Source organism: Carcharodon carcharias, chromosome 39 (assembly GCF_017639515.1).
Source record: "Carcharodon carcharias isolate sCarCar2 chromosome 39, sCarCar2.pri, whole genome shotgun sequence".
NCBI lineage: Eukaryota > Metazoa > Chordata > Chondrichthyes > Lamniformes > Lamnidae > Carcharodon > Carcharodon carcharias.
The window spans coordinates 974,957-995,197 of NC_054505.1; the positions used below are offsets into that span (position 1 = coordinate 974,957).

The following is a 20,241-nucleotide window of genomic DNA, read 5'->3' on the forward strand; positions in this document are numbered from 1 at the left end:
ATGAGTTTCATTTTTATTACCAAACTGTAAAGGGGCGGCTGCATCTCTATTGATGCCCATTCTCCTGTTATATGCCTCTCTGCCAGTTTATTGACATGTCGTGGAATGTCCTCTGGTGCAAATCAGATCGGACCCTCCCTCCCAATTTCATGTAGGCCCATGTCGTTTATAACAACAAAGTCTAAATCGTTAATCTAACTGTTGGTCTGAGAGCTGTTGCGGATGGAATCCCATTTGTTTCTTCTAGTGACTGGAGTAAAACAAAAACCAGCTCATTCGTCAAATGATAATGTATTTATTGAGAAACTGAAAGCGCGGGATTGCTTTACAACCAGACTGGTATAACATTAAAAATCTACCAAAGCATATTAACTTACTATGACATTAAAAAAGGGAGCTTCCCCAGCAATAAACACCACTAAAATCCCGCTCTGAAATGGCAATTGATTTAGGCTTTTAGTTTCTGGGCGTTAAGAATTTGCTCGCCTTAGCACAGAGAGGTAAACGTGGCAAGTTCGCAATTTGCGCCTGAACAGTGTGGAAGCAGCAAAGCAGTCCAAATTCTCTCCAAGACGTCGGGAATGCAACAGAGGTCGACGTTAAGTGTTAGGTGCACAGACACACAGTAAGGTTCCATCTGGAGTAACTGTTCAGTTTTGTTTACCACACCACGGAGTTGGGATATTGTCCTTGAAGCGGGTGCACCACAGTTGATACCACGCTCAAGGTGTTAAATGAGGAGAATAGGCTCGATTCCTGTTACCTTGAGGATCGAATATTGATGGGTCATTAGGTTAAGGTGTTTGCAATGCTTAACAAATTTAATAAAGCAGAGGCAGTTAAACCATTTGCTTTGATCAGAGACCCCAGAAAGCAGAATATATAGATTTTAAAATAGAGAGAGGTAGTTAAGGAATAATATCAGGAAGCGCCAATTAGAAATTGGGTACTCCTTCCTTGTTATGCAGGGGTTGTCATAGATCATTTGGAGAAAAAAAAACAGTGAAATGAATAGCTACAGAAGAGTCATGATATAATTCGCCAACAGCAAGCTAGAGTGGCGAATAGTCTCCCTCTTTCTCCTATGTTTCAAGATGTTAGTTCACCTGGCTCATGATGTAAACTTAACTCCAGGAGTGAGGCAGTACTTCGCTAGTAGCTTCCGGTCCTCAGGAAAACTATCTGTACACAAAGAGTTTCCTTGCATAATGGTGAAGGGGGAGACATGTTCATGGTCATTGGGCTGATCGGCGCTGGACTTCTCGCTGTGGGCGCTGCATTCGTGGAATTGTCCTATAGCTTCACCGCTGCGTAGATGGTGAAGTCCTCACTCTGGGCTTGGCCGTTGTCTCGCTGACGCTGACACTGAAATCAATGGTGCAATTGGTCAGGAATTCAAACAATCGTTTTATAATCTGATAAAATATCACGAAATTCTATCAGCAGTTGAAGCGTGGGAGAAAGAGGCAAATACTCAACAGAGGGCTTGGTCAATTCAACAGGTGCTAATGGGGAGCAGGCCTTAATGCTAAAGGGCATCGACTGTCTGCTCACGGTTACTTTTCACAGTGAAACTATTAGCACAGGGGTGTGTTGTTTCTCGTATTAACAAGAAGGGACTCGCCAGAAAAGGCAGGGAAACAGGAAATTCCAAATAAGGGAGGAATTTTTGACCTGAACGCAGGCAATGCGCTATCATCTGCAAATGTTCCTCTGACTTCAATGGGATGGGATCTTGCGGATGTACATTGTTTGGCCGAATCCCGATCAGCAGAAGAATATACCAACACAAGGAAGAGGATCAGGAGTAAGCCATTCGGCCCCTCGACCTTACCCTGCCATTCGACAAGGCCATGGCTGATCTGATGGTGTCCTGAACTGCATCTTCTTGCCTCCCACTCCCCCACCTTCGCCCCTTAACCCTTGACTCCCTTGCCAGACAAATTTCTACCTAACTCAGTCTTCAATATATTCAATGTCACAGCCACCACTGCTCTCTGGAGGAGGTGGGGGGGGGGGGGGGGGGGGTGGGGAGAGATAATTCCACTGGCAAACGATCCTTTGAGGGAAGAACTTGGTTCTCATATCCGTTTTCAGTGGGAGGCACTCTTTTTTAATCTGTGCACTCGCCTCCTGGCCTAGATTCACACAGGAGGGGAGGGATCCTCAGAGTATCTACCGTGTCACCCTCCCTACACCTCCTAGTATCTTCTGGGTTTCAAAACGATCACCTCTCGTTCGTCTGAACCCAGAAGTGTCAATGCGCAACTTTCCTAATCAGATAATCCCTTCAGCCTAGTGAACTTTCTATGAGCTGCTACCAATGCAAGTCTGTCCCGCTTCTAGTATGGAAAGCAGAGCAGTACACGCGTACTCGCACCAGTGCTCTGTGCAGCTACAAATTTACCCCCAGGTAAATTGTTCAGTGTTCATCAACAAAGCACCAATAATAGAGGCAACTCAACATTCAGGCTTGAAGACAATAATGGCTGATATCGGACATTAGCATTTCACGCTTGTTCAGTCTAGCGAATAGAAATATGATTTTTTTCGATTGTAAAGTTTCTTGTATTCCGCACACAAACCACAAGTGAAACAATAACTGCTGTACAGTGCTATATCCGCTTCTTTGGGAGTGTATTTAAGATGTTCAGCGGCAATAGCGTCATGCAAATGTTCAATTCACTTCATGCCCTGCAGAGGGTGCACATCTTCACTTCAGTTTGAAACATTCGTGTCCGATTGAGAATCGGCTGTTCAATCCGCTAAGACAAACATTGATCAGTTGGATTCTCTTCCCCGCATGCATTTCGGTGGCAATTTTAAAAACGCTAAAAACGTGATTGAAAATGCATTAGTTCGAATAAAAATTCATTAACGGACAAGAGGATTATGATGTTAAAAAACAGAAAAAGGATGAAGCGGGTAATTGCAGGAATCCTCCAAGAGTGAATTAGCAAAATAAAAGAGAGCATCCGAGGATATTCAAATCGCCCCCTCACTAGCACAAACCCCACCACGCCGGCCAACTCCCGGCCTACTGTAAGTGACCTCCATTACCCGCACGCAACCACCCCCCCACCACCACCCCCCCCACCCCAGCCGCACAGCCCCTCACACGCACTGACTCTCACCCGCACAGCCCACTGCTCTGGATACACCCCGCACCTCACACACCAGGATGCCCTTCACCCATACAGCCTCCTCACCCGCACAGACCCTCACCCGCACAGACCATCACCCGCACAGCACCTCACCTGCACAGACCCTCACCATAAACCCCCTCACCCACACAGCTTCCTACCTGCTCAGCCCCTTCCCCCGCACAGCGCCTCACCCGCACAGCCTCCTCACACTCACAGACCATCACCCGCTAAGCCCCTCATCCGGTCACTCCTCACCCGCACAGCCCCTCACCCGCAAAGCCCCTCACGCACACACCCCCTTGCCCCGCACATGCCCCCACCGAGACATCCTCAATTTCAACTTACATGTCTCTTCGGCATTGTTTGTAGGTTAAGAACAGCGTCTAAATGAAACAACAGCAGATTAAAAATCATATATTGATGAGTAATGGCTGGCAATATTCGTCCCTTTCATTGAAGAGTTTGATGTCAATGGTAGGCCCGTTTTCTCGAATATGCTTCATTTAGTTACAATTACTGCCAAGAGTTAGGAACACCTATTCTTCAACCGGCACACAGAGGCCTTTGACTGCTCGTGAGGGAGCGAATACTGTTCCAAAATTAGCGTTTCATTCCCAATTTCTTCTTCAATCTAGGAAATTGATTGGGCAGGGATTTTTCACGAGATTGGGGAGCAGATTTACATTGTGTGGTTCTTTTTGGTTACCAACATCACAAATGCAACATTGGAATGTCTTATTGTCACGAAACGGGGTAGAACATTTAGGGCTGATATGAGGTGAAATATCTTCACTCAGGGTGAGGTGGAACTATGGAATTTTATACTACAGAGGGCTGTGGAGGCCAACTCATTGAATATATTTCAGAAGGAAATAGCTTTATTGACTCAAGGCGTCAATGGGTGTGGGGACAGTACGGAGGTATGGTGTAATGGTGGGAGTATTGAGTTAAGGGACCCATTGTTTACTGCACTAGGCTTGAAGGGCCGAATGGCCTCCTCCTGCTCCGATTTTCTAAGTTTCTATGTTTCAAGTTGGTCAGCCAGTAATTTACCTTCATTCTTCACACAGCCTATTCGTTAAAGCTTTTAAATTATTCGGAACGGCCACTCCCAGGGGTGGTGTGATCCATAATCCCGACATTTCTGGGTAAACATTCCGCGGTTAAGTCCCACTCCCGCGCTTCATGATAAGAAAACAAAACGGATATTCCAGTGCAGTACTGAGGGGGCGCTGCACTGCTGAAATGGACTGCAAAGAAAGCCTCCATCTGCTGGCTTGGCGGATGAAAATAATCCCGTAAGGCGTTTCGCAGAAGAGTCGGGGAATGATTTTTGGTATCCTGGGTAGTGTTTACTCAACAATCAACATCACCAATGGAAAATATCTGATGTTTGTCACGTCGTTGTTTGTGGGAGTTTGATTTGCGCATAATGGCGCCCGGTTTTGATATGGTTGAAAACTTCAAACATCAAGTTTATTGCTGCAGTAATTGCAGCTTTAAGGAATGTGTTGACTGTAGCTTTAAGACTCATTGCGTTGAGCAGCATCGCGTGACGGTGTGAAAGAATCAACTGTAAGCGCAGGAGACCTTAGGGTACGAGTTTTCTTCTAGTTGTGGAGCTTGATGAAAGCTTGTAACTGCTGCTGCAGCCAGTGAATAAAGTTCTATGATTCTAATAAGAACCCTGTGGGGAAAACCATGTCCTTAACACTTGCAAAACACTTTGAAGGCGTCCATACGTTGTTATCTAAATGCAAGTCTTTTTTCCCTTTTTATTTCAAATTAGAACTTCAAAATAAACTGTTGGTTTACTAAAGAGATAACATATTCACGACCTCTGGTTTTGCTCTACCCACGATTAGAATCTTTCTTATGTTTTCAAAGAACTCTATTAGATAGTCCCTCAGTCTCCCTTTTTAATAAGGAGCGAGACCCAGCAATACTAAATCCCTGCTGAAAGTTGCACCTCCTTCGATCATCCTTGTAAATATGTTAGACCCACTCAAGAATCTGTGCATGTGTTTTTATCCTACGCTAACCAGCATTGTCCCCAGTACTAATTGGTGGAACCAAGGTTTGCCAGCGATTCCGCTTAACGTTTTTACTTTTCAATTCTACCCCTTTACTAATCACCTGATTGGATTGCGAAAGGAATGTTAACTTGCATCGCTTCGTTTAACAATGTGTATAACTGAAATCACATACAAATATACATTTGCAACTCTACAACTTTTAAACTTTCATTTTCAATGTTTTCTACAACCTTCTTATAATGTCCTGCTGGTGGTTATTCATGAAGTGCTGATAAATCTCTGAACACAAAGGACAATTCATGTTGTCGGAATATTTATCTGAACTCACATGTAACATTTTCGTTGATTAAGTCTCCAGAGGGCACCGCATTCCTTCAAACAACCAAAATGATCAGTTAGTCACTTCATCTGATATGACCCGTGTCATGAAGCACTTGAGGCAACATTGAAATTGCTGCAGCCGCGATTCCCGTGCTAAGTGTAAAAGCTTTCCTGTTTGGGTGACCAGGAGCATGTTTCCATTAAACTCTTTCACACCCATACCTATTATAGAGAATTAAGGCTAAATTTTTGAAGGGAATGAAAGCAGCACATGTTTGAAAGAGAGGGTGCACGCGCACGCAGCGCAAGATAGGCCGCGCACGCAGTCAGTGTGAGCCCGCGCACGCAGCGGGAGAGAGGCCGTGCACGCAGCGCGGGAGAGGCCGCGCACGCAGCGCGAGAGAGGCCGCGCACGTAGCGCGGGGAAGGCCGCGCAGGCAGCGGCCTCAAAAGACAAAAAATATTTTTAAACCAGCGGATGGAAATACCGAATTAACAAGGGGGTGAAAGGTTGTCCGAGGTGGGCGGGAATGTGGGGTTGAGATTACAATCGGACCATCCATTATCCTACTGAATGGCGCAGCAGGATCGATGGACAGAGTGGCCCACTGCTGCTCCTAACTCGTTTCCCTAATTACCATGGAGGGGTTTAATAACAAGAGCATTCGGCCCTGGAACCTGCTCCGCCATTTCATAAGTACATGGTTGACCTGATTGTGCTCTCAACTCCATTTTCCTGTCATCGCTCTCCTGCCCCAACATAACCCTCGACTTCTTTGCCTTTGAACAACACACAATCTCTAACCCAGCCTTGAGCATGTTCAACATCCACTGCTCTCTGGCTAAGAAGATTCCAACGACTAACGACCCCCTGAGAGGGAATAATGCAGTTGATTCACAAGCAGAGACTCAATGGCAGTAGCATCTCGAAGGGCCAACTCCTGTCTACGCCTCTGCATTAGCTTCAACAGTGCAGTGGACCAAATCGGTGCAGGCGGTCATGTAGCTTAGTGGGAGAAGGTGCGTTTCGCATGTATGCAGTCTCGGTTTAGATCCCCGACATTACCATGTTTTGCGCTGCATATTTTAAATGAGTGTGATATATAAATAAAGCACATGGAGCGCGAAGGAGAGAGAGCGAGAGAAATCGAGTGCTTATGCGAAAAAGTGAGAGAGAAAGAGTGCGCTTGTGTGTATCACTGCTCCAGTATCTTTGCTTGCCTTCTGGTATGATTCCGTGAGTGTGTGCCCGTCTCACTTTATGTGTGTATCTGTTTGCTGGTCTGTCCTTTGTATTGAGAATGTTAGCTGCAGACCTTGTTTCTCAAATTAAAAAGACACAATGCTTATCTGGAATACGAATTGGCTGAACATTAGCTTCTGATCATTATGTTGGTCACATGTCATTGAAATGCAACACTTAATGGTCTCACCTGGTTTCCAGATTGCTTTGATTCTTTCCTGAGAAGGAAACATAAGGATTAGAATCCAAGAATAGAAGGAGCTTGAGAAACAAATCACAGAGCAGCGAATTCGTGCTGCTCATTGCCCATTGTAACGTGAATAGTGACATACCGGTTGGTTGACGGAGCTCCTAATTATGAATCCTGGACTAAGGGCCGGGAGTCATGAGTTAATTTCACATCCCGGGAGCTGGGCACTTTTAATTCAGTTAATGAAACGCAATTGGAGTAAAAAACAAGTTAGCATTAGTCATGGTGACCATGGACATCCATCAATGAACCATCTTGTTTAAGAATGCCCTTTTGAGAATTCAACCTGCTGTCCTGCCGAGCCGAAATGCAACTGCAGAGCCCACAGTGATGCTCTGGATAGTAAAATTCCCCTCTGGGAGTCAGTAAGGACAATGAGTGATAGTCAATAAATGCTGGTGTTGGGAGTGATGCCCAAACCCAGTGAAGAAATAACTAAAAAAATAATGGTTCTATGAAAATAAATATTTGTCAGGTGTGAAACACGCATGTTTGCATCGGTCCTCCGGATTTTCAGAACAGGGAGAGATGAGGACCACAGCAGTGCATTGAGGAACTACTCAAAGTGCATCAATGTCTGTTAACTGGAATCAGCGAGTGGTTACAGCTGAGGTGTCGATGGATGGGGTTGCTTGTGGTCAATAGAAAGATTAATCTTTAGTCCATACTTCTCAACACTGTTTTTAAGATATGAGGTGTTGGTAATGATGCAGAGCATGTTAAATGACAGAATAACATTACCTGGGCTCAATCACCCACTATCAACATCCTGGGGGTTAACGTTGACTCGAAACTGAGCTGAGCTAGCCACATAAAAACTGTGTCCAGAAAAGCAGGTCAGAGGCTAGGAATCCTGTGGCGAATAACTCACCTCCTTACTCCCCAAAGCCTATCCAACATTGACAGCGCTCAAAGTCAGGAGTGTGATGGAATGCTCTCCACTTCCAACAACACTCAACCAAGTTATACACCATCCAGGAAGAAAGCAACCCACTTCATTGGCGCCATCCACAAATATTCACTCCCTCCACCATTGACGAGCAGTAGCATCAGTGTGTAGCATCTACAAGATGCACAGCAGGAACTCACCAGAGCTCCTTTGGTAGCATCTTCCAACCGCACGGGTGCTGCCATCTAGAGGGACATGGACAGCAGATACATGGGAATATCATCACGGGGGAGTTCGCCTCAAGACTCTCACCATCCTTCATTGGGAATATAACTGCCGTTCCTTCACTGTCGTTGGGTCAAAAGCCTGGAACTCCCTCCCTAACAGCACCGCGGTATTACCACATGGACTGCAGTGTTTCAAGAAGGCCGCTTTCCCCATCTTCTCATTGGCAATTGGATATGGTTAATAATTATTGGCCTAGACAACTTCTGCCACTTCACTGAATGGACTAAAAAATCAGATTGTTGCAGAGGTGGCCGTTAACCCAGATGAAATAAATTCATTGGAATCAATGTTTTGATCAGGGTGGGAAAGGCAACGGGAGAGACCAGTTCCAGGGGCAAGGTCTATACAGGACAGCGCTCTGAGCAATGACCTACCCGTTAATGAATGGAGCGATCCAGGAATATATGGATTGCTAACAAGCCACTCTAAAATTCAGACCAGAATAGTCTGTTATATTGTTTGAATTGAAGCTTGTTTAGAAGTCTTTGAACATGATGTTTAGGGAGCAATGGGGGCATATGTGGAGAAGATCATCACCTTTAAACAATTTATTGAAGACACTGAATTTAGATGCGGAGGGCTGGAAAAAGACAGACCATTTCCTCAAAGCAGTGGTATTGATAAGCGCATCGACTGAGTGAATCGAAGACTCGTGTGTTGGTACAAAGGTAATTGAGGAAAGGAGCTTGAGAGTGGAGGCATTTCCTTTTGGAAAGTGCACATTGATCAGTTAGTGAGACACATGAAGTGGATGAAATTAACGGTGATGAACGGCGAGGGGTGGGAGTGGGGAGCAATGTGATGGGGGTGTGGAGGGACGCGGGAGATATAAAACAAAATCACAGTTCATATGAGGAGGGTTACTCAAGGGGCCAATGGCAGGGGTCTTGGAGGCAGAGTGCAGTAAAAGGTCACATGGGGAAATGGGTATTCGCCGACATTCAAAGACAAGAGCCTTCCAGATAAGGAAAGCCGTTCAACGAAGCTTCACACATCCCCCACAAGGTGTACACAGTGCCCCAATGCCATTGCAACATCCATATGTTATGTCAATGATTCGAAGACGTTGGACTCCAGAATAGTAGCAGGTGTTATTTCTTAGTCTGACTGCTCTTGAAGATCTTTCTTATATCTGAACCAGTTTACTTTACAGCAGCTGGAGACTGCCTCCATTTGTCTAACCCTCATTTCCTGCACCATGTTCCAGATCCCATACCATGTACTCTCTGAACAACCTGTATAAAATCACTACCTTGAGCTCTCCCTGCATTCTTCTTAAATTCAGAGTGTTGGGGCAGACATTTGAACTTTTTGGATTTTTTAATGCAGTTCCTCTCATTCTGTCTTCAGCCAAGGAACATTGCTAACCCGGCTATGTGCCCTGGACGGCTGTCCAAAGGCAGCGGTATGGCTGACACCTGCTTCATGAACCAGCCATCAGTTCAGCCCTTGTGAAATCAATGCAGCTACATATTAGACCAAGTGTCTGACACGCGGTCAATGTGACCTTCCCGGCCTTGTCAACCCGCCCACTGTTGATTGCTACCCAGTATTTTGCGATTGGCTATTCCAACCTTCATAGCGGGATCACCATACATTTAATGTTGGAGTTAGGGATTGGGTGGTTTAGGGAATTTGATCATACTGGTCACCAAGAATAGAAAGTTATCCTTGTCTATTCATCTGTAATGACGGGTTGTTACATATGGTCTGACCTACCTTTCCTCCAGAGGCAGACACCCAACAGAGCAAGGAGGAGAATCAGGCCCGCAGCAGAACCGATACCAACAGCCAGAGCAACATGTTTCTTATCTGAATGAGGTAAAGGGGGAGAGCAGGGCAGTTTTAGTGGACAGCTTGTACAACTAAAAGAATAATCTGCAATTTAATGCAGGACAACAATTGGGGCTAGACTGCCGTAGAAAATAAATACTGAGAGAGAGAGAGTGTGACTAAGAGAGAGAGAGAGAGATAGTTGGAGAGATGAAGTGAGAGTCATAAAATTAAGAGACAGAGGAGGGAGCCTCTCGGTCCTCATGACTGTGCTGAGAACTAAAAGGACAGGATCAATACTTCACACAACCCAACCCCATTTGCACTTTCTTCATTGCCCTGTAACATTATTCCAATAAGATTTTTGATTTAAGTATTGGAAACTGCAGAATCGTATTCCACAGTGTTGCAGATCACACAAAAAAAATCTTCTTGCTTACAAATTAATGCAATTACCTTTTGTCTGTGTTCCCTGCTTAGAAACTCTCCCGCCCGTATATGGAACTGCTCCCTGTTTAACTTTTTCGAACCATTCTATTCAGTCACCAATGAAGATTGTTCCCACGTCAGGCGGTGCAGCAACTCCCACGCTGCTGATCCATTTTGAAGTTTGTCTTTAGGCTTTCCATTGTTTGGATAACCTGCCGCAGCCTTTGGTATCTACAGCCCGTCTCCCCTCCCATCTCTAAATGTCCCACACGAAAACACTGTTTCAAAAGCAGCCAATCAGCAATGGGGTTGGTAAGGGGTGGGGGGCGGGGGTGGGGCGGAGTAGTGGGAGGTGTGTGGGAGTCATCCCAAGGGGGCGAGCCAATACCCTCGCTGGAATGAAGCAGCAGAATGATCAATTGCATTTGGCCCACTTATTATTTGCGTCATTGTATCCACTAGCTCGCCATTGGATATTAACTGCATACATACTACCAGGTCATTATCCTGTTAATCCAGTCCTATGGGAACAAGTGTAATTTTCATTGGGTCAATACTGGACATGGAGAAGAGAACACGCTGCTCTCACTTTCAAGCCAGTTTGAAATGTTAAGTGTGTTAATGTCGTGAGGAAAGGGCACAGATTGAAACACAGCAACACCTTTTTTTACAGTCGGATGGTTACTTTAACTGGGAATCCCACTCACCTGTAACAGTGATGTGCACAGCGTCACTCTGAGCCGAGGATAGGTTTCTTCCGTTAATCAGTGCTTCATACCGGCAGGTATAATTTCCTATCTCAGAGTGATCGACATTCCTGATAGTGAAGGTGACAGAATTGATCCCTGAAGCAGCAGGCTTGATACCATAGTGATTCGCATCCCCTTGTCTGTACAGGTAAAATGTAATGGCAGGATTGTCCCCGGGGCTTGTACACTTAAATGTGACAGCTTGACTCCGAATAACAGCGCTAGAATCGACGGATATGTATGGTTCGGGAAGTTCTGAAATTGGAATCGAAGAGATAGTACCGACTTGTTCCAAATTCAAGACTGTAGTTTGTCAAAAAATGAAATTCACAAAAAACATTTGACAAAATTTCATAAAACAATGCTTAGTCCTCATATCAAAACAACAATGCGGCCAAGAATCAGACATCATCTGTGAATAGATAAACAGGGTTAAACTTTCCAGTCCGTATGCTTTCTTCAGAGTTAAAGAGAATTATGAATGTGAAGGATGAGACAGTGAAAGCGGTGGAGCATCTGGAGCAAGATAGAAGGTCGCAGGAAGGTGGAAACTGAAGAGAAATTTGAAAAAAAATATCATGGACACAAAACCAACGGTATGGTAATGACAGTGTGAAAGACTAAAAGGGCGCTCATAATGGCATAAAGTTAGGGTAACAAAGTGTTAATTGGGAACTTTTCAGACTTTTAGACTTAACACTGATTCAACAAACTCAGACCATGAACCCTTTCCTCCATTTTCACATATTCCCCATGCCCTGACCCCCACAAGGCCATCTGTAACCTATTTTGCTTTCAGTGTGTTGACACTTGTTCTCCCATTAACACTTTCTGCTATCTTACCTTTCTTTCACTTTTAGCACTTTAGTCTTAAACGCTACAATTAACACTCCATTTGTCTTTTCTACATGACATTTTGGTCAATCTGTCCTGTGCACCCACTTATCACTGCCCTTCTATTCTGCTCCAACTTCTCCACATCCTCTTCAACTCTGAAGAAGCGTCATACAGACGCTAAGTGTTAACCCTGTTTCTATCTCTATAGATGCTACCAGTTCTGCTGAGCCCTCCAGCATTCTATGTTCTTATTTCAGATTTCCAGCATCCGCCGAATTTTGCTATTATTTGGCTGGTTAACCATTATTTGGAATTTTGTGTCCAGTTATGGGCGTCACCGTATGGGAAGGGTAACCATGCCTCGTCAAAGAGGAAGAGGACATTAACTAGAATGTTTTCAGAAAGGATGGTATGCAGAAGACTGGAGAAGCTTGGAATTTTCTCGTAGTTCAGAGAAGATAAACTGAGATTTTCAAAGAGATTTAAAAAAATCATTAAGGGCTTGATAAAGTAAAGAAGGAACAATTGTTTTTAGTGTTAGAGTATTTAGTAACCAGATAACATAGATTTCAGGTGATTGAAAAAGAAACGGATGGAATATGAGAAAAACCGTGTTAATGCAGCATTTTGTTAGAATTTGGAATGTCCTCTCTGGAAGTGAGGTAAAAGTAGATCCAACAGGAACTCGCAGAGTGAGCTGGATAAACATTGCTGTGGGATAACTTGGCAGAAATTTTATGACAAATGCCTGGCAGTGCAGATAACTTGGCTTCTAAAGGGCAACTAGGAATCTGAAATAAATGTTCCCGTTCCCAGCTATTATAACACCTCAGGAACGAATACAGAAAAAAGTTGATAGCTGTTTCAAAGAGCCACAACAGGCAGGATGGGTCGAGTGGTCTCAATCTCTGCTGCTGCTTTTTCTGATTCTGAGATTAATGGAGACACTTGCAGTAATTGGTCAGTGTGTCGGATGAGGATTTGACAAGAGATGAACTAAAAGCCCCTCTCTGTGACTGTTAAACAATATGAAACATGTTCCTTTTTCACTTACCAAGAGTGAGTGAATAGGCTTGGATAATGGAACTCAAGTCCTAAAGCATATGAATCGAAGTCCGAAAGTGCACCACTCCCTTAGTACTAGCACCGTGGGAGTCTCGGCCTGGATAATGGAACTCAAGGCACAGAATATGTGCATATACATCAGACAACGCAGTGCTCTCACAGTACTGGCAATGGGGGGCAAGCCGGGCAACATTTGTGAAGCTCACGAGCTGCTGTTAAAGTTGACCCCATTGCCTGATAAATCAGGCGAGGGTGAGAACGCTACCAAAGTCGATAAGTTTTCTTTTTTCAGTTGAAATCGCCCAACCACGTCGATTGTATCAATTTATGGAAATAAAGCCAGTACAGAGGCAAAAATGTACCAATCAGCACCGAGATATGGAAGGTATCTTTGATGTCATAACGGGCCTAACAAAATCAAAATTAAGACTCTGAGATCTCCCGCCAATGGGCACTAGCTTCCCGCGGTGACAGAGCACTTGAGCTGCTGACTGTCCCCTTCCACCATACTTCTGTCTTCCCCTCCTACCCACCCCATCACCTGCAATCACAGTCAATGTACAGCGGGTGAATTCAGCCTCCCTCGGTAACAATTGTGCAATGAGTTCACAGGTCACTTGGCTCCCTCCCGTATTAATTGAAACTAGTCATATTGTTACAGTGAATGAAATATTGATGATTTGAGAATACCGACGCTATAAATAGAAATGTTGAAATCTATGTTTCCTTATCGCTCACCTGCTATGGTCACCGATACAGCTTTGCTCTGTTTGGAATCGAACTGCCTGCTCTGGACGGCAGTTCTGTATTTACATTGGTATTGTCCGCTGTGGCTTGGACTGGTATTCGCAAATGTTAAAGTATTGGTACTTGTGAAGTACGGACTAGAGGACAGCTGTCGGTATCCTTTATAAAAATCGAACCTTTTCTGGCGATTATCTCCAGTCACAGTGCAGGTCATGGTGATCGTCTCTCCTACTGCATACACCCCGGTTTTTTGATCAAGAGATATCACTGGGATTTTTAGCGGATCTGTGGTAAAATGAATTGAAGGAACAATTTGAAATGGATCAGAGTCTTTCTATGTACAGAAGTAGGTTATAAACACATTAATTGATCTGTGTCGAGACAAGTGTTTGAGAATTCACAAATGTTGAGGTCAGGAATTGATGACGAAGGAAGGAGGTTAAGCGAACACATTTATAAACGCCAATCCGGAAAACGGAGCTTTCCTAACAGCTCTACAGCTGATAAAATCCGACTGAAAGGCAATCGTTAAGGCAATCGACCATTCCTACCAGCAGATTTGAGATGGGCAAGATCCCATGAACGGACGTCAATTAATGACTGTTAACGTGATGCTTCCTTCACGTTGTTATAAGGAAGTGTGTTTGGCCCATTGATACGGAAGTGAAGTTCCCACTGACATGACTCACAACTATGCTTATTGTATCTGAACACGACATTGCAGACTGTTCCCTCGTTTTTCATTCACTTTAGAAATGGGAGAGGTCAGACAGTCCCTCAGTAATGGCCACGGCCTGGGTGGCCGTTAGGGTGGGGTGGTGTTGATTGGGATGTTCACTCAGGTAACATGGCTGAAGTCCGGGAGTACATACATCTTCCTCCGTCAGTGCAGGACTCCCTAATTGCTGGCACTGTGGGGCAATTTTGCAGCTCACTAGCTCAAGTGAAATTTGTCTCCATTGCCATATAATTCAGGCAAGAGTGCTCTCGAAGGAGGTAAGTTTTTTTTTATTCTGTTGAGAAAGTCCAAACGCATCGAAGATATCAATGCATGGAAATAAATCCAATGCATGGGAATGAAGGGACAATACAACACCGAGGTGTGGAAGGGATCTCTGATGTCACAACGTGTCTAATCCAATTCCAATTAAGACAGCGAGATCTCCTGCTAATGGACAATAGGCAGAACACTGCAGCTGCTGGCTGCCCCCTCACACCACACTCCTGCCTCACGGGGCTGCCCACCCCAGCCCCTGCAACCACAGTCGATTTACAACGGATGAATTCAAATCCCATCGGCCTCAATTGTGAATGAGGTCGCAGATCAATTGGATACCCTCTCCGATTATTTGAAACCAGTCATAATGTTACAGTGAGTAAAATATTGTTTATTTGATAATACACACACCATTATCAGGAATGTTTAATTCACTGTTCCCTCTCACTCACCTACTATTGTCACCGTTACAGACTGGCTCTGTTTGGAATCGAACTGCCTGCTCTGAACGGCTGTTCTGTATTTACATTGGTATTGTCCGCTGTGGCTTGGACTGGTATTCGCAAATGTTAAAGTATTGGTACTTGTGAAGTACGGACTAGAGGACAGATGTCGGTATCCTTTATAAAAATCGAACCTTTTCTGCCGATTATCTCCAGTCACAGTGCAGGTCATGGTGATCGTCTCTCCTACTGCATACACCCCGGTTTTTTGATCAAGAGATATCACTGGGATTTTTAGCGGATCTGCGGTAAAATGAATTGAAGGAACAATTTGAAATGGATCAGAGTCATTCTATGTACAGAAGTAGGTTATAAACACATTAATTGATCTGTGTCGAGACAAGTGTTTGAGAATTCACAAATGTTGAGGTCAGGAATTGATGACGAAGGAAGGAGGTTAAGCGAACACATTTATAAACGCCAATCCGGAAAACGGAGCTTTCCTAACAGCTCTACAGCTGATAAAATCCGACTGAAAGGCAATCGTTAAGGCAATCGACCATTCCTACCAGCAGATTTGAGATGGGAAAGATCCCATGAACGGGCGTCAATTAATGACAGTTAACGTGATGCTTCCTTCACGTTGTTATACGGAAGTGTGTTTGGCCCATTGATACGGAAGTGAAGTTCCCACTGACATGACTCACAACTATGCTTATTGTATCTGAACACGACATTGCAGACTGTTCCCTCGTTTTTCATTCACTTTAGAAATGGGAGAGGTCAGACAGTCCCTCAGTAATGGCCACGGCCTGGGTGGCCGTTAGGGTGGGGTGGTGTTGATTGGGATGTTCACTCAGGTAACATGGCTGAAGTCCGGGAGTACATACATCATCCTCCGTCAGTGCAGGACTCCCTAATTGCTGGCACTGTGGGGCAATTTTGCAGCTCACTAGCTCAAGTGAAATTTGTCTCCATTGCCATATAATTCAGGCAAGAGTGCTCTCGAAGGAGGTAAGTTTTTTTTTATTCTGTTGAGAAAGTCCAAACGCATCGAAGATATCAATGCATGGAAATAAATCCAATGCATGGGAATGAAGGGACAATACAACACCGAGGTGTGGAAGGGATCTCTGATGTCACAACGTGTCTAATCCAATTCCAATTAAGACAGCGAGATCTCCTGCTAATGGACAATAGGCAGAACACTGCAGCTGCTGGCTGCCCCCTCACACCACACTCCTGCCTCACGGGGCTGCCCACCCCAGCCCCTGCAATCACAGTCGATTTACAGCGGATGAATTCAAATCCATTCGGCCTCAATTGTGAATGAGGTCGCAGATCAATTGGATACCCTCCCCGATTATTTGAAACCAGTCATAATGTTACAGTGAGTAAAATATTGTTTATTTGATAATACACACACCATTATCAGGAATGTTTAATTCACTGTTCCCTCTCACTCACCTACTATTGTCACCGTTACAGACTGGCTCTCTTTGGAATCTAACTGCCTGCCTGGACGGTAAGTCTGTATTGACATTGGTACTGTTCGCGGTCGCTTGGGCGTGTATTCTTGAATCTTATAGTGTAGGTATTTGTGATGATTGGGCTAGAGGACAGCTGGTGATATCCTTTATAAAAATATATATATTTTTTTCTCGCAGTCATCTGCAGTCAAGGAGCAGGTCATGTTGATCGACTCTCCTACTGCATACACACTTGTGGGTTCATCAAGATATTTCAGTGGGGCTTTTAGCGGATCTGTGGCAAAATGAATTGAAGGTACAATCCGACATGGATCAGTCTTCACATTTACATTAGTAGGTTATAAAAAGATTAATTGATCTGTGTCGAGAGAACGTGTTTACAAGTGTCTGAGAATTCACAAATGTTGAGATCAGGATTTGATTATGAAGCAATGAGGATAAGCAAACACATTTATAAACGCCAATCAGGGACTCAGGGCTTCCCTAACAGCTCCGCACCTGATTAAGTCCGACTGAAGTGCATTCGTTATGATAATCGACGATTCATACAAGCAGATTTGGGCAGAGCAAGATCCCTGGAACTGAAATAAGTTAATGACGGGAGGATCAACGTTATTTGTCCTTCAGTGCTGTTGTTTTAAGGATGTGTATTTGGCCCATGGATACGGAAGCGAAGTTTCAACTGATGTGACTGGCAATAATGCCGCTGTTTATTTTAGCTCAACAGGCAATTGCAGAGAGGAACGTATTTTAAATGTTCTACTAGAAATAGCAGATTTCGGACACTCCCTCAGTACTGGCACCGAGGGTGTGTTGGGATGGAATATGGAGCTCAAGTCCAAGATGATATATGTCTACTTGAGGCAGTAAAGCAGTCACTCAGTATTGGCAGTGGGGGCAGTGGATGCGTGGGGTTATGGGGTGGGGGGCGGGGGTGGGTGGTTGGCATGGTGGGGGTGTGGGCGCGGAGTGGGTGTAGTGATGGCTTGGGTAATGGAACTCAACTCCTAGAGCATATACATCACCCACCGACAGTGCAGCACTACATCAGTAATGACACATTGCCTATGAGACTTCCTGGATCATGGAGCTAAAACTGGAGGAGTGGTTGATCACACAACCTTCTGGTTTAGGGTTGCGTGCTGCAGTCCCGGTAAAGACATTAAGGAAGATAGTCCATGACAACTGCTGATAATTTCAACAACGTGGAAAATAAAACCAAACAGTGAAAGAATTGGACGGTACACCATGCCGCACTACATGTGGGTTTAGGGATGAGGAGTCTTTCTTGCTTGACCGCTTCACTGGTTGGCGTTGGACACTCGCACCCAGAATGATATCAGAAGGAGCATCACACAGACCGTGACATCACCCAACAATGGACAGCACCTCCCCCAGTGACAGGATCCATCAGCTTCTGACTGTCCCCTCACACATTCCTCCTGCTTTCCACCTCTTTCAATCTCAATATTTGCAGTGGTAGTTGATTTCCCAGCGGGTTAATTCAGGGCCCATTCAAATTTCCTACATTCGAAAGTGAAACATTCTCTCAGTACTGTCACCAGGGGAGTGTCGGCCTGCTTTATGTAGCTCAAACCCTAGAGTACATAAAAAAAACCTCTGACAATGCAGCAATCCCTCAGTACTGACACCGGGGAGCATTGGCCTCGTTTATGGAGCTCAAGCCCAAGAGCATATACATCTATCTCCGAAAGTGCAGTGGTCCCTCAATACTTGCACCGGTGGGAGTGTCGGTCTGGATTATGGGTAGTGTCGGGTTGCAATTTTGGAGTTCACGAGCTGTAGTGAAAATTGGCTCCATTGCCTGATCATTCAGACTAGAGTGCTACCAATGTGAATATGTTATCTTTTGCCCCCCAACGGGCACCACTTTCCACTTGTTTCAGAACACTCCAGTTGCTGACTGTCCCCTCCTGCCCAACCCAGCCCCTACAATTACAGTCTATGCACAGTGGGTGAAACTAAACCCAATTGTCCACAACTGTGGAATGAACACTGAGATCATCTGAATCCCCAACACACAAGCCACGTTGCCGTCCGTGCTACTGACTATTTAAATTGATTCATTTTGTTACAGTGAATAAAAATTTGAGTATTTGAAAATTCCAAGATCGTAAATAGACATTTTTAAATATCTGACTCGGTCTCTCAACCTGCTATTTTCACCGTGACAGCCCGGCTATGTTTGGAATTTAACTGCCTGCTCAGGGCAGTAATTATGTACTGAAATTGGTATTGTTCGTTGTGGCTTGGACTGGCATTCGGGAATATTAAAGTTTTGGTATTTGTGGTGATTGGACTAGAGGACACCTGTTGATGTACATCAAGCTAATAACACCTCGTGCCAGTATCAATGTGGAGAATAAAAGGCAAACGCTGAAAAGATTGGACAGTACATCATGCCCCACCGCATGTGGGTTTTGTGATGTTGTTTCTCTATTTTGTGACCGCCTCAATGGTCGGGATGGACACTCGGGCCCAGTATGATGAAAGAGCTGAATCCAATCCCAAGGTATTGCACGATCTCACTGAGCAATGGAAAGCCATTCCCCAGTGACACAATCCTTCAGCTGCTGACTGCTCCTTCACACCCTCCTCCTGCATTCCTCCCCTTCCCACCTCAGGGAATGTCTCAGGGCTTGAACAATGAAGTTCCTGGTTTTTGCATATTCTCCTCTCCACAAACACTGGCCATTTCATTTTGAGGACGGGAGCTGGATTTGTCAAGATGCCAAGCCTGGCGAGTAGATATATTTACAATCTCTGTTTCCTGTCACTTATCTCCGATAGTCACGGTCACAGCTTCGCTCTTTGTGGATGTTAGATGCCGTCCATCGAACGACATACCATATTGACATCAATATCACCATTCCCTACTTCTACCAGTAACGTGGAATGTTCCAATATTCACTTTTGTGACAATTTGCCAGGGGTACTGCAGTTCTTCATCTTTAGAAAAATAGAAGGTTTTCTTGAGAACGTCTCCAATCACAATGCAGTTAATGGTGACCGTTGCTCCTATTACATATACCCCTTTGCTTTGTTTCAGAGTTATCATGGCTTTCTTAGCCGATCTGTGGTAAATTAAATGTGCAGAACAATTTTAAATGGGGGCAGAGAATATTATGTACCGTCGGTGTTGGTAACACCAATTTAGCTTTTCTGTATGGAAAAAGAATGTTAACATCCGGATCTGAGATTCCACAAAGGGAGAACAGGGGGCTTGATTCCAAAATATTGAAGAAATAAAAAATTTTTCCAGGCGTATTTCAGAAATTGATAGCACCACAAACAGCCAAGGAAGTCTAGTCACATCTGTAATGTGCAAAACTTTGTAGAAAAAATGTACACAGCAAGTTGTAAGAAACACCAATTAAGGTGTGACAGATTTATGGATAATAATACCATCAAGTACTATGGGGGTTGCGATGGAATGTGGCGTTCAAGTAGCTTATTAGCCATGATGTAATTAAATGGAGGAACAGACTCGACTGGCCGAATGACCCACTCCTCCTAT

General features: G+C 44.5%; 1 protein-coding gene across 1 annotated transcript in view; it reads right to left on the reverse strand.

Annotated features, from left to right (window-relative positions):
• Positions 1-279: 279 nt before the first annotated feature.
• The window catches only part of LOC121273095 (basement membrane-specific heparan sulfate proteoglycan core protein-like), a 72,530-nt gene continuing 52,568 nt past the window's right edge, over positions 280-20,241 (reverse strand). Inside the window, exons 13-20 of the mRNA XM_041180060.1 lie at positions 15,223-15,516; positions 13,765-14,058; positions 11,083-11,379; positions 9,893-9,985; positions 6,937-6,964; positions 5,511-5,554; positions 3,492-3,529; positions 280-1,365 (exon numbers count right to left, since the gene is read on the reverse strand). Of these exons, the coding sequence (XP_041035994.1) occupies positions 1,294-1,365; positions 3,492-3,529; positions 5,511-5,554; positions 6,937-6,964; positions 9,893-9,985; positions 11,083-11,379; positions 13,765-14,058; positions 15,223-15,516 (1,160 nt within the window). The 3' untranslated portion in view covers positions 280-1,293. The remainder of the gene's footprint in view (positions 1,366-3,491; positions 3,530-5,510; positions 5,555-6,936; positions 6,965-9,892; positions 9,986-11,082; positions 11,380-13,764; positions 14,059-15,222; positions 15,517-20,241) is intronic.